This window comes from Sycon ciliatum, chromosome 9, assembly GCF_964019385.1.
Source record: "Sycon ciliatum chromosome 9, ocSycCili1.1, whole genome shotgun sequence".
In the NCBI taxonomy this organism is placed as follows: domain Eukaryota; kingdom Metazoa; phylum Porifera; class Calcarea; order Leucosolenida; family Sycettidae; genus Sycon; species Sycon ciliatum.
This window is the reverse complement of record NC_088651.1, coordinates 6,198,101-6,211,967: the sequence shown is the minus strand read 5'-3', so window position 1 is coordinate 6,211,967 and position 13,867 is coordinate 6,198,101. Positions and strand designations below refer to the sequence as shown.

General features: G+C 46.8%; 1 protein-coding gene across 1 annotated transcript in view; it reads left to right on the top strand.

The window, feature by feature from the left end:
- LOC135825092 (dynein axonemal heavy chain 3-like) overlaps positions 1–13,828 on the top strand; it is a 107,812-nt gene extending 93,984 nt beyond the window's left edge. Inside the window, exons 79-93 of the mRNA XM_065337830.1 lie at positions 383–434; positions 2,976–3,182; positions 3,697–3,904; positions 4,254–4,360; positions 5,307–5,450; positions 5,898–6,061; positions 6,824–6,977; positions 7,463–7,591; positions 8,789–8,917; positions 9,289–9,425; positions 9,651–9,739; positions 10,428–10,549; positions 11,279–11,368; positions 11,997–12,125; positions 12,682–13,828. Of these exons, the coding sequence (XP_065193902.1) occupies positions 383–434; positions 2,976–3,182; positions 3,697–3,904; positions 4,254–4,360; positions 5,307–5,450; positions 5,898–6,061; positions 6,824–6,977; positions 7,463–7,591; positions 8,789–8,917; positions 9,289–9,425; positions 9,651–9,739; positions 10,428–10,549; positions 11,279–11,368; positions 11,997–12,125; positions 12,682–12,759 (1,939 nt within the window). The 3' untranslated portion in view covers positions 12,760–13,828. The remainder of the gene's footprint in view (positions 1–382; positions 435–2,975; positions 3,183–3,696; positions 3,905–4,253; positions 4,361–5,306; positions 5,451–5,897; positions 6,062–6,823; positions 6,978–7,462; positions 7,592–8,788; positions 8,918–9,288; positions 9,426–9,650; positions 9,740–10,427; positions 10,550–11,278; positions 11,369–11,996; positions 12,126–12,681) is intronic.
- The last annotated feature ends 39 nt before the right edge of the window (positions 13,829–13,867 follow it).

Below are 13,867 nucleotides of genomic sequence, written 5' to 3'. Positions count from 1 at the left end.
CCCCCAGTTCTTCGGCGACCGACAGTAGTGTAATGCGGCTCACCAATGCTGAGTCACCATACCCATCCATCAAAAGGAAACCACTCCGTTCTAATTGGGGTGCCAATTTCGGGTTTGTTTTGTATCCAAACTCGCTCTGGGCTTTGCTATCCGATGCTATAATATCGTTATTAATAGGACACACTTTGATCAGTAGCTCTTCAAGTCAATAAGGAGGCTCTTGTATTCAGACTAAGCGTACTGTTTGAACTATGCAAAGCACTTGTTCTCAGCGTCATTGAAATCCATTGCGCAATCCTCTATGGGCTGTTTTCTTTGGAAATGATTGGCTTTTTACAATGCTTGTCCCATCATAATTATGTACTATCATGTTGTGCTGTAGATTGGTGGTGCTGCGATGTCTTCGACCAGACAAGCTAGTCGGAGCAATGCAGGTGAGTGTGTGTGTGTGTGTGTGTGCGTGTGTGTGTGTGTGTGTTTGTGCGTGCAATAGTGCCAGTGTGTGCGCACGATGGACAGTGGGCAGCACACACATAGCGGTGAGCCGGTGAGAGTGAGCCCGAGCTGCCGTATTTCCCCAAATAGAGATCACATTCGATGACAGGTCACATCCCCATGTTCAAGTTTGAGCCATATTGTTTTGATATATTCACTTCAGCAGTATGTCATGCTCGATTGTAAGTCGCACCCCCTTTTTACCCTTGAGTTTTAGTGTAAAAAGGTGCGACTTATATTCGGGGAAATGCGGTAGCCGTTTCACTTTGTTTTGCTAACAACTCGTGCAGAATCGTAGTGTCGTCGGGGGGTTTTAATCCCTCGCACGATAGCCCTTCCGATTACTCTCGATATCTCATATCACACGGACGCCACACTCAGAGAACAGATTATTTTAGTCTTACTCCAAGGAGAGTCTCAAGAAGAAGGCACACAAAACAATCAGGATGCGCACGATAAGCATGCACGCATGCGCAACCTGCACGTGCCAAAAGGCGCACACACGTGCCAAAAAGGGCAGGGACAACATATTTCCACACGAAAAAAAATGCATCCTCTCCTGAGGATGGGAGAGAAGAAAAACAAAAAGAGAAGACAGACAGGAGAAAAAGAAATCAAATGTGAACAACATACACATGCAGATACGCAGGGCCAAAACAGTAGGATACATTAGTAACTCCGGACAACGGGGGAAAAGCCAAAGCAAAGGGGTGGAAAGAAAACAGACTGGGCCCACCCATAGAGGGAACCGCCATCTTTCAGGCGTGGGCCCCCGGAAAACAACCACCTCGCCCTGGTGCGAAGCCAAGGCAAACGGACGGTACGGCGAAGACCGCGGCAGCTGAACCGGGTGACCAGTCATCTGACAGCACAGGAGTTGTCCGGAAAACCATCACGCAGCCGATGGGGCTACGAAAACTCACAGATACACACACAGAAAGAAAGAAACAAGGACTGACGCAAACATCTCAGCAATACTAGGAGCCAAAATTCAGACAAGAAAAACCACAAGAAGGAATGGCAGAACAGCAACGTTGAACACGCCTACGGATACAGGGGCAGTCTATCCATGAGGACACCAGATAGCACACAAACAAATCGGTCACCAATACGCAAACAAAAATTAACATAGAAAAACCACAGGGCGCTACCCTGAATAACCACAGGCCTCTAACCTGAAAAAACCACAGGTCTCTAACCTGAAAAAACCCACAGGGATTGAACCTGAATATCACGCGTGAAACACAACCGCTCACGAAACACAAAAAAAACACCGTCCTGAACCCTACTGGGACGCACAAAGGCCAGCCAGCAAAACACGGAAACCGAACACCCGCAAGGCGAACCGATACAAATAAGCGCTGGATCCCACCAGCCCACCAGGCAGACCGTGGCTCACCATGATCGGACGCCCCCCTAGGTGAAATGAAGAGACCCACGTGCCAAAACACAAATACCAAACAACACACTCACAGAAATATTGCCACCCGGACCGTCAACGAGAATCTCAGAAGCATGTTACACCACTGGGCGTCAGCCATTCCACATGAGCGGGACAACCAGGCGGAGCACTAAAACGCTCGACACAAAACATGATTACTAGTAAAACGAAAAAGAAAGCACTTGTACTTGAAACTGGAAACGACGGAGTGCCACCACATCGAGTAAATCGATGGGGACATCTACCAAACTGAAACAAATCGGACGACACAGGATCGGAGCAGTCCGACGACACCGAAACGACGTGCACCAGTGCACAACACAGGGCGAGTAAGCAAACACGAGCTAAGCTACCCATGCTGACTACCATGATGACGTACCAAGCAACACGATGAGCATGCACGACAGCACGGACAACAGAACTTTCAAGTCAGAAGGTGTGAAAACACAGTGCACACGACCACTCGAACAGCCAGAGGCCGGAGGGCGACAATGTACACTGGTTCAAAACACCGCACACACAACGTGGGCCACAGTCATGTACTAACAAGAGCGAGGCTCGAACGAGGTACTTGTACACAAGAGAACAACCCGGGACTTCAATGCCACGAAGCGAAACAATTATTTTGAAAATCCCAAATCGAAGACTAGTACCAGGAGAACTACGTACAAGGTACCAAACATTACGCAGGGCAGACAAAGCATGCTCACCTGAGTAGGAGCTCCGAGGACAGGGTTGAGCAGATGGAGCAAAGCGGAGCCATGGCGAGGACGCGTGGAGAAGACAAGATTTGAAGCCACGGCGAAAACGAAAACGATCTCAGGGTCGTGGGAAACGATGCCACTAGCTGGGCGCCAATTGTCGTCGGGGGGTTTTGTTCCCTCGCACGATAGCCCTTCCGATTACTCTTATACATCCATCACACGTGCCAAAAGGGCAGGGACAACAGTAGCTTCCAACCGTCGGCTAACGGAAATTGCTTTACAGACAGAGATTCAGATGTCATTGTCGCTTTTGTCACATCTTGTTTCACCTACAGAATTTCATTGTGGAGAACATGGGTCGCACATACATTGAACCTCCGACGTTTGACCTAGCCGGTAGCTTTGCAGACAGTAACAACTGCTCACCGCTGATCTTTGTCCTATCACCCGGTGCTGACCCGATGGCCGGCCTGTTGAAGTTTGCCGAGGACAAGGGTTACGGTGCTGACAGGTGCAAGCGCATCTCACTTGGCCAGGGGCAGGTAGGTGATGCTGATACAGTCAACTTCGCTTATAACGACTGCGGCCCGATATAACGACAATTCGCGAATAACGACCGAATTTCCATGCCCAGAGCAAAGTCCCATCCAACTGTAATACATACTTCAGTAATAATGAGACTTCGGGTATAAGGACACTTCGCGAATAAGGACACTTTTCTGATTTGTGCAAGGGAGATTCTGCTGGATTAGGGAGGGTGCTGGGTTAACAAATCTGATTTACTACTGCAATGTGCATGATGAGGACATGTCGGACTGAATGTTACTCTGGTTTGTGGAGGGCTTAGGTTTATAAAAGTGATGGATTAAAAAGGGACGACCACACCGCTATCAATATTCCCCCGTTCATGAACATCCATTGCTGTCTTCTTTCCCCTTGTGAAATACCCGAGCTCTAGTTGACTAAACCATTAGTTAGAGTGTAAGAATGAAAGCTTGTGGTTCTTATGCACTGTCATCATTTTTTAAATCTGTTTTCCCCCTTTTCTGCACCCAGGGACCCATCGCTTCACGCATGATAGACGACGCTATTGTCAACGGTACGTGGGTAGTTCTTCAGAATTGTCATCTGGCCACCAGCTGGATGCCGAGACTGGAGAAGATCTGCGAGGAGACCATTGTTCCGGAGAAGACGCACAAGGACTTCAGACTGTGGCTGACCAGCTACCCTTCGGACGCTTTCCCCGTGTCCATTTTGCAAAATGGTAAGGGAAGATGATGGCTGCATGCCCCGTATGACGTGTTCATTCTAGGTGTTGTTTTTGAATATTCGAATAATATTGTCTTGCAAACGTGCTTGACCTACAGGAAGGAGCTCCACGACACAAATATGTTGTTGTCTGATGATCAATCATGTTGCCATTAAATTAAGAGTAACAACAGAACAAACTTTCCCACGGCTATGAATTTATGAATACTGGTTCTGTGTTGCACTTCCTTTCTCTCTCTTCTCTCTCTCTCTCTCTCTCTCTCTCTCTCACACACACACACACACACTCTCTCTCTCTCTCTCTCTCTCTCTCTCTCCACCCCCCCCCCCCTCTCTCTGTGTAGGTGTGAAAATGACCAATGAACCACCAAAAGGTCTCAGAGCCAATCTACTGAGATCATATCTAAACGATCCGATATCCGATCAAACATTCTTTGATGGATGTACTAAGGTAAGGAAGACATTGTGTGAAGAAAAAAAGTAACTGTTGCCATAAGTTAACAACTTATCCGTTTTGTCCAACACTGACGATTGTAAGCAGGATAATTTTGTAAACATAATTATTTAAACTCGGATACTGAGCCAGTAATGAAATGTAAAAAAGAGAAGAAACACATGAGAACGAGTTATCATCTTGTTACAGTCGTGGATAGTTGCTGCATAACTCGTTCTCATGTGTTTCTTCTCTTTTTTAAACATAATTATGGCCCTCTCTTTTTTTAATTTTAATCCTTGGCTCTCCATCCGATTTTCATCAAGACATTGTGTGTAAGGAGATTCCCAGTTTTACACCATACACACTTCGGTACGTTTGAACTCAAGCAAGCAATACGGTCATGCTAAGACTGGACATTCTTTCAACGTTTCTGTGCATTTAGACTGAATAGGGTGGAAAAAAGTGTATGTGGGATGTTGAACTTGTAAGCCTGACCCAGACTGGGCGAGTAACGTTATCATTATATATTATCTGTGCTTAAAATATATGATGAGCGCCTTGTGCATGAAATTCGGAGTTACAACTAATTTCTTATCCTCTTCTTCTTGTTGTAAGTAGTTCTGTCCTTGGTCATTGATCACTCTACTGGACAGCCGAGAACCTTTCGGTTTTAACATGTGTACCGTATTGTCGCGTATTAAAGCCGTGCCTATTCCTGTAGAAGCCGATGTAAGGGCTAGGCTTCTATTCACACTTGGCTTCTATTCACATCAGGTATTTCTATGTGTGTCAACACTAAAACCAGGCTTATGTGCCGACAGTGTATCTTGAAAATCAGGCTTCTATTCAAAACAGGCTTCTATTCGAGATCATAGTAGGCTTTAATACGAGACACTACGGTTTGTGGTTGTGTGTTCATTCATTCGTGTACGTGTATGTGTGTCGTATCCCCTACACACAGCGTCTGGAATGGGAGAAGCTGTTATTCGGTCTCTGCTTCTTCCATGCGCTGGTGCAAGAACGCAGGAAGTTTGGACCCCTGGGGTGGAATATTCCCTACGAGTTCAATGAATCTGATCTCAGGATTAGCATGAGACAGTTACAGGTGAGCCGCAATTCTCTCCACTATGTATTGATGTGTTCATACTCTGCTGGTTGGTCTCTTGGGCATGTACGTATTTTCATGCAGTGCCTGTTTTTTTCCTAATGCTGGGTTGTATCCACAATTTCAATGTTCAGTCCTCGGGCGAAATTGAGGGCACAATCCGCTCCTCCGAAAATGGCCACCGGAAGATGCAGCAGCTTACTGAGACAAGGAATCCGTTGAACGGACTGTCTAAAGTGATACACAAGGGCAGCACGCAATGCCCCCCCCCCCCCTCCCTTCATACACACACAATATCATAGTGCTGTTAATTTGCCACAGTGTGTGAATCTCATGGTTGGTGTTTTGGTGGTGTGATTTTGTATTTGTTATTTTGTGTTGCTGTGACTGCTGCTGCTGCCGCTCTCCTCGCCATCGTCATCATCGTTGTCGTTGTTGTTGTTATAGATGTTTCTGAATGAGTACGATGAGTTACCCCTGAGTGCTCTACTCTACCTAACAGGCCAGTGTAACTATGGTGGTCGTGTTACCGACGACTGGGACAGACGATTACTGACCAGCTTACTGGATATCTTCTACTGTAAACCTATTATCTACAGTGACGACTACAGGTGAGTTCTGCTGATGTCGGCTTACTGGGATGACTTTACGCGTACTGCTCCATGGCATGTGTGTGTGTGTGTGGGGGGGGGGGGGGTATGTGCTTGCGTACTTGAGCAAATGTGTGTTTCGTACCTTTGCATGTGTGTCTGTCTGTGCATGAGTTTCCATTCATCACGTCTCTACCCCGTCAACTTTTCTAAGTACTCGCAAACTCCATTGCAGCCACTTACACATGCGGTTTCTTCACTGCAAACACTCAATCACAGTCTCTCCGCTGGAACGCCACTTGAAAGAAATGGTTCACCAAATTTTCGGGCCTGGCCCATCCTTAGGATGAAGCAGTGCTACCTTGCTACCATGCTCTTGTGTTGGTTGAACATTCCAGTAGATATTTCTGGATAAGGATGGGGATGGGCTCAGACAATGCCATTGCCTCTGCAATGTGCCGTTGCAGTGGAACATCTAACGCTACGCCGTGTTTGATCAATGTATACTGTATGGTCTGTGTCCCGATGTGTCCCTGTGTGTGTGTATATGTATGTCCCTGTGTGTGCATATGTGTGTCCCTGTGTGTGTGTGTGTATATGTGTGCCCATGTGTGTGTGTGTGTGTGTGTGTGTGTGTGTGTGTGTGTGTGTGTGTGTGTGTGTGTGTGTGTGTGTGTGTGTGTGTGTGTGTGTGTGTGTGTGTGTGTGTGTGTGTATATGTGTGTCCCTGTGTGTGTATATTTGTGTGTGCATGCATGCATAATGTGTAATATCCATGTGTAGGTTATCAGCTAGTGGTCAGTACTATGTACCACCCAAGGGTGATTACCAGTCTTACATCGACTATCTACGATCTCTACCACTCACACCTAACCCCGAGGTGTTTGGTATGCACGACAATGCTGACATCACCAAGGACCAGCAAGAAACGGCTCAGGTACCAAGACTATGCTGCTGGTGTGGGTTGCAGTGTGAGTGTGAGTGTGTGTTGGGGAGGGGGGGGGGGGGGGTGCTTGGGCCTAGGGTGAATATACTCGTACAAACACTGATTTGCAGCTTGCTAGCACAACAATAGTAATCCTTCCACCCATGAGCCATGCCATGTGCCTGCAGCGACAGTCATGTGGCCCAGTTTCTGACTGCAGTAATGTGACAACTGCTGTAGGCATGCAAGAAACCAGACTAAGCACACGGAAAGAATAGACAACCAGCCATTGTGTCTCTCCGATTCTTCATCTGTAAAACCAGCTCAACAGCAGCATATGGCCAAGAGCATTACGCAATGCACTGTTACCATGACTGTGCACATCAGTACTACAGCCGTGATGTGCAATGCATGACTACCACAACTGGCATTGATCTCCTTAACTTGACACTCAACCAACCTCTGGTCTATGTATGCGGAATGTATTCTTGTCTCAGTTACTTGACAGTATAGTGCTTACCCAGCCAAGACAAACTGGCGGTGGTGGGAAGTCACCGGAAGATACTATTGCTGAACTAGCTACTGACATTCTGTCCAAGCTGCCGCCGGATTTCAACATTGAAATGGTGAGTTTGATTTTGAATTCTGATTTCCACTCTCATAGGCTTCGGTATAATGGAGAGCGGGCGTGGTAGAGTCATTCCCGCTGCAAAAGCATTTGATCCGTTGTCTTCCACGTCTGCAATACAGTGGACCTCACATGTTAAATACGCAATCTGATAAGATGTGCACTTGGTGAGTACGAACATTGCCTGGGGTCAGGGGCTGTTACTGAATCGTAACCAGCTCAAACTCTAGCGCCCACAAAGCACTCACACATCTACAACAAGACACTCTTTCTTGATGTTATATAGTTTCATACAACAATGGAGGAATAGAAGAAGAGGGAACAGTCATTCCAAAGGTCAAGGAATTAGCAGTAACTTCTATCAAGGCCTCACTGAGTGTCACCTTGCATTGTCACTGCTACTACAGGGCTGATCCAGGAGGGGTGCCAGGGGTTCTGCGGAACCCCCTAAGTTTTCAACAATGTGCTACTGGATACCATATGCACGTCCATGTACATGTATCAGCTATTTAGATTTGACTAAGTCAATTGGAACTCCTGTAAAGATCGCTGGATCCGCCCCTGGCTCTGGTATGGGTACACTGCCTACTCCATACTGAACTGTATGTCTGGATAAGGAGTACCGTGGATGCTAAGTTAAGAGCACCTTCCTGTACATGGGTGGGTGTACGTCTTATCAGGGAGTTCACTCTCTATATAATATGGATGGTGAAACTCTGATAGGACATACACGGTAACACCCATGGGGTACAGGAAGGTGATTGTCTGTACAAAGCAGAGTTGTCGTTGTCTTCACTGTCCTCTTTTTTTGTCTTGCAATATGGCTGCCCACAGCCAACCCTGCACTAGTTGTGGCTGATGTGAGGTGTGAGAAAGAACAGGAAGGTGGCTGTTTGTACAGGGCAGAGTTGTCATTGACGGACTTTATTGTCTGTGTATTTACTGTTGTGTCTGTATTTTTTAACGCCTGTCTCATATAGAAGCCAGTTTTGAATACAAGCTTGATTTTCAAGATACACTGTCTGCACATAACCCGGGTTGACATACATATAAATACCTGGTTTGAATAGAAGCCTGATGTGAATAGAAGCCTAGCCCTGACATCGACTTCTACAAGAATTAGCGCGGCTTTAATACATGACATTACGGTATATGATTGTTTGTATGTCTCTATGATTGCCTGTATGGTTAACAGGTCATGAAGAAGTATCCTGTGGTGTACGAAGAATCAATGAACACTGTACTGAGACAGGAACTCATCCGCTTCAATCGCCTCACTGCCGTTGTCAGGAGCAGCCTCGTCAACATCAAGAAAGCCATCAAGGTATGATGTCATTGTGAGGTCGAATATTAAAGCAATGACCGTGACCATTATGATGTCATGGTTATTAGAATTCCATGTACCGGTATATCCCTCTGATCTGAGTTTGATGTCATCGATATCAAGTGTCTGGTTGTCTGATTCGTCATGCGTACCACTGTTACAGAAAGAGAGGAAGAGAAGCTTGTGGAGGCTTTTTTCTCTTGCAATGTGATGCTGAAAAATTGTGCCAAATATTTGTTGACTTGCAGTTTGCATCGGCCAGCTGTTGATCAATGCCACTTGTACAGACTTTTGCATTGCCTTCATCCTAACATCTCCAAAGTCACCACTTTCCTATCTGCCTCCCTTGTGTGTGTGCGTATGTCATCTAGGGTCTAGTGGTGATGTCATCGCAACTTGAAGATGTCTTCAACAGCATGCTAGTGGGGAAAGTCCCTGAGATGTGGGCAGCCAAGTCCTATCCGTCTTTGAAGCCGCTCGGGAGCTATGTTACAGACCTGCTTGCTAGGTGAGAGGTACTTTCGGTGCATCTGTTTTTAAATACCTAACATGTCAGTAACAGAACAAACCCTAATACATAAGAATAGTCCAATAGCGAACTTGCACATCTATGCTAATGCTGTAGTGCAGTGCACTGCTCTGTACGGTGAATGTTTGTGTGCGTGTGTGTTCACGTGTGTGTGGGGCATGTATGTATGTGTATGTTTGTGTGGTCGTGTGTGTATGTGTGCAGGTTGAAGTTCCTGAATGATTGGATCAAGGACGGTATGCCCACGGTATTCTGGGTGTCTGGTTTCTACTTCACACAATCGTTCTTGACAGGTAGGTCATGTGGTGGTTAGTGTGAGTTACAGCAGTCACTCTCTCGCTCTCTTTCACACACACACTTTTTCTTCCTCTCTCTCTCTCTCTCTCACTCCCTCACTCACTCAATCACTCTGTCTTTCTCTCTTTCCGAGCTTTCTTTCTTCTTTCCTTCCTTCCTTCCTTCCTTTCTTTCTTCCTTCCATACTTTCTTTCTGTCTCACCCAACCTCTCTCTCCCCTTCCTCCTCCTCCTCCTCCTCCTCCTCCTCCTCCTCCTCCTCCTCCTCCTCCTCCTTCTCCTCCTCTTCCTCCTCCTCCTCCTTCTCTGTTTCTCACACTGAACTCTACAGAAATCTCTGTGAAGATATCCAGGGACTACGTCGAAGATCATTTTGATTTTTTTAAACAAATAGCTTGTCAAGGTTAATGTTGCCGGTTAGTCACGTATCCCCTTGATGGCACATCTCTGCATGCTGACTGTGTGAAACATGATTGTGAAATGCGAATGCATCTCATGTAATAAGGCAACACTGGCTGTTTGTTCTTCGACAATGAATAAACCAATCCAAACCAATCTGTTGCCTCTGCTGTATGCGTGCGTGCGTGTGCATACGTGTGTGTGTGTACTGTATCTATATGTGTGCGTACGTGTGTGTGTGTGTACTGTATCTATGGGTGTGCATTCCGTTATTCCGCATACGCAGGAGCTTCCCAGAACTATGCTCGCAAGTACAAGATCCCTATTGATAAATTGGGATTTGAGTTTGAGCTTCTGGACGAGGAGTACGATTTGCCTACTAGACCGGACGATGGCGTCTATGTTCGGGTAAGGGTTGTTACTGTAAAGTCGTGTATAAAAGCCGCGGCTTGTATGACTTTTTTGGGCAAAAATTACAGGCTTCTATGTGAGACAGATATTTTTATGTATGTCAACACTAAAGCCAGGCTTGTGTGCCGACAATGCATCTCGAAAAATCAGGGTTGTATTCAAGACAGGCTTCCACATGAGACAGGCTTTTATGCAAGACGCTATGGTATAATGCTGATCTGCATGTTGTGATAAATATTCTGGGGACACGTAATTACCGTTGCGCTCGGTGAAATCCGGCCCAGAGTGCCAAACTGGCACCTGTGCCGATCACATCGCTCTACTTGCACATGTGTACGTCCAGAGGCATTCGTACCACTTCCAGGGCGTCAAATTCGTGCGAGGTCCGGATAACACATATGCCGTCTGGGTCGGATTTCACCAAACGCAACTGTAGATGTGTGTGTGTGTGTGTTTGTGTGTATTTGTGTGTCTGTCTGTGTCTGGCTGTCTGTCTGTGTGTCTGTGTGTCTGTGGCGTAGGGAGTGAAAGTGCGTGTTTATGTTTCGTGCTCTTCTTGCCACTGCCGTCCTCCTCTTTGCTCGTTGTTACCATTGTTATTGCTGTGTATGTCTGTCGGTCTGTCTGTCCACGTACATGTACGTACGTGGATACATGTGTGTACATGCGTGCGTGTGTGCGTGTGTGTTCTATTCCCGTCGTCCTGGCATTGCAACGCGTGCGCAGGGTTTGTTCCTGGACGGTGCACGGTGGGATCGGCAGACCAAGGTTCTGGCTGAGCAGAAACCCAAGCTGCTTCACGACACTCTCCCCATCGTATCCTCATCCCTATCACTGCTACCCATAATACAAGAATAACGTTACACAACCAGGCGGCTGCCCCGTATGGGTTCCTGGGTGCCCGGAACCCCCCTTTTTTCGCTCAAAATGCAGGATTTTGCTTCATTTTTTTGAAAATTTTCCCCGGGGAGGCCCCGGACCCCCCTTGAAGGGCACCGGCGCACGCGCCTGACAACTCCCCAGTGTGTGTGTGGAGGGGGGGAAGGGGGGGGGGGGGGTAGTACTATCTATCATACAGTACTGCCGGTCGCCGAAGAACGGGCAGGCTAGAATTTCACCAAGCACAGCATACCAATGTAAACACGGTGACCCAACTGTGCATAGACTGCAATACATGAAAATAAGAACGGTCTAGGCTAGGAGGCTCACTCGGCGAGGGAACCGGATAATCGAACACACATACTGTATGTATGCATGACGTATGCTGTAAATCGGTAACCAACGATTTTCTGCCGGATGGCGAGGGATCCTTATAAAAGAGGACCAGTTAAGCAAGGTCTGCCTGTATTGGTAAAGAGTAGGGATAATGTGCTATGAGAAATGAAAACATGTATGAGTGCATACGAGTCATGCTCCTTGACCAAGCCATCTCCGCTCTGCCCAGATCTGGCTGAAGCCGGGAGAGAGATCCAAGTTTGTGAAGAAGTCAACGTACGAGTGTCCTGTGTACAAGACCAGTGCAAGGCGCGGCACACTGTCCACGACGGGACATTCTACTAACTATGTCTTGCAGGTGAGAGCAACAACCTGCAGCATACACTAGTTCCGGGCCATCCGTAAACATCTACATACCCGTAATAACTTTCAAGACGATATGGGAAAGATTGTTCAGATCCTCCCACCCGAAGAAGATACCTGTGGAGTAGAGTGCCAATCATCCGCCGTGATTATTTGTGGACGACTCCTTATCGGTGATGGTTGTATGTGTTTCTGTGTGTGTTCTGAAACCCGTAGCTTTTTGCCTATAGTTCAACACTTTCCCCGAAACAGAGTGTGTATGTGTTTATGGTGTACATGCATGTGTGTACGCACATGTGTGTTTTGTGTGTGTGTGTGTGTGTGTGTGTGTGTGTGTGTGTGTGTGTGTGTGTGTGTGTGTGTGTGTGTGTATGTGTGTGTCTGTGTGCATGTGTGTGTCTGTGTGTATGTGTGTGTACGTGTGTGTGTGCGTGCGTGTGTGCATGCATGTGCGCATGCGTGCGTGTGTGCTTACATGTACGTGTCCATCATTCTGTATGCCTGCCTGTGCGCGCATGCTTACACTCCGTTCTTGCCGCTGTTGTACACAGATTGACTTGCCATCTGATAAGCCGGAGAACCACTGGATAAACCGTGGCCTCGCCGCTCTCTGTCAGCTGGATGACTGAGCAGCGGTGACCTCGCCAGGACAAACAACGTTTACGTACGCCTCCTCGTCTGTCCATGTACGCCTGGTAGTCTGTGTAATGCTGCCGAGACTGATTCACTATTATGTGTGTGTGTGACATGCTGGTCACCACTGCATGGCGTAATGCATGTATGCATGCTATGTGGACTGCGCTATAGCTGTCCAGCAGTTGGAGCCCGTTGTTGACGTACTAGACTAGTAGCCACCGCCGCGCTCAGTGCAGTAAGTACATCGTCTTGTGTTCTTCTGTTATCTGTATGTATGTACATGTAGATTGTGTATGTACATGTATGTATGTGGGCATAGCGGTATGTGTGGATGTACTCGATACAAGTGTGTGTATGAATGATATCCGTTCACGTCTGTGATCAGCTACTGCTACAAGTATATATGGATTGTGAGCTAGAACATAACAATATGCATGCTACATGTATGTTTAGACCGGACCGGACTCATGATCAGCCAAGCGTTGCGCGTTAGAGCTATGCACACGCATAGTAGACCATTTCTCTTTTCTTCTTGATTTCGTGTTGCTTGTAATGCGCACTGCGTCGTGTTTGTGAATGTATTCTCATCAGGGAGTCGGTATTTTACGACTCCCTGATACTCATCCCTCCGCACGCACACCTTCTGAAAGCAATACACTGATAGTGCATGGCAGAAGGGTACTACTGTCTTCCAAAGTTGTGATGAGAAAACATCACGGCCTCGACTATAGTGAATGTCCTGCTTCCAATACGGATTGTTTGCCACTGAGGCGTTGTGTGGGTGGTCCACCCACCGACTCACAAGTCATGGTAGAGTGTTAGAAACTAGGTTATAATCGTTTCAGCTTTGCCGTACGGTACACGCGTATATGTATGTAACATAGGGAAATTGCTCTACATGCACAAATTGTCTCGGATTCAAAAATTATTTCTTGGCTCGTCTCTGAAATTATATTTAATTATTTTAGTATTTCATGGAAAGATGACCTTGTCTATATTTTCTGCATTTAATTCTCAAATCACAGTAGGTGCGTAATAAACGGTTTGCCTACGGCAGGTGAAGGTAACACTTTACGTGATCGAGTGAGTGTGTGTGTGTGG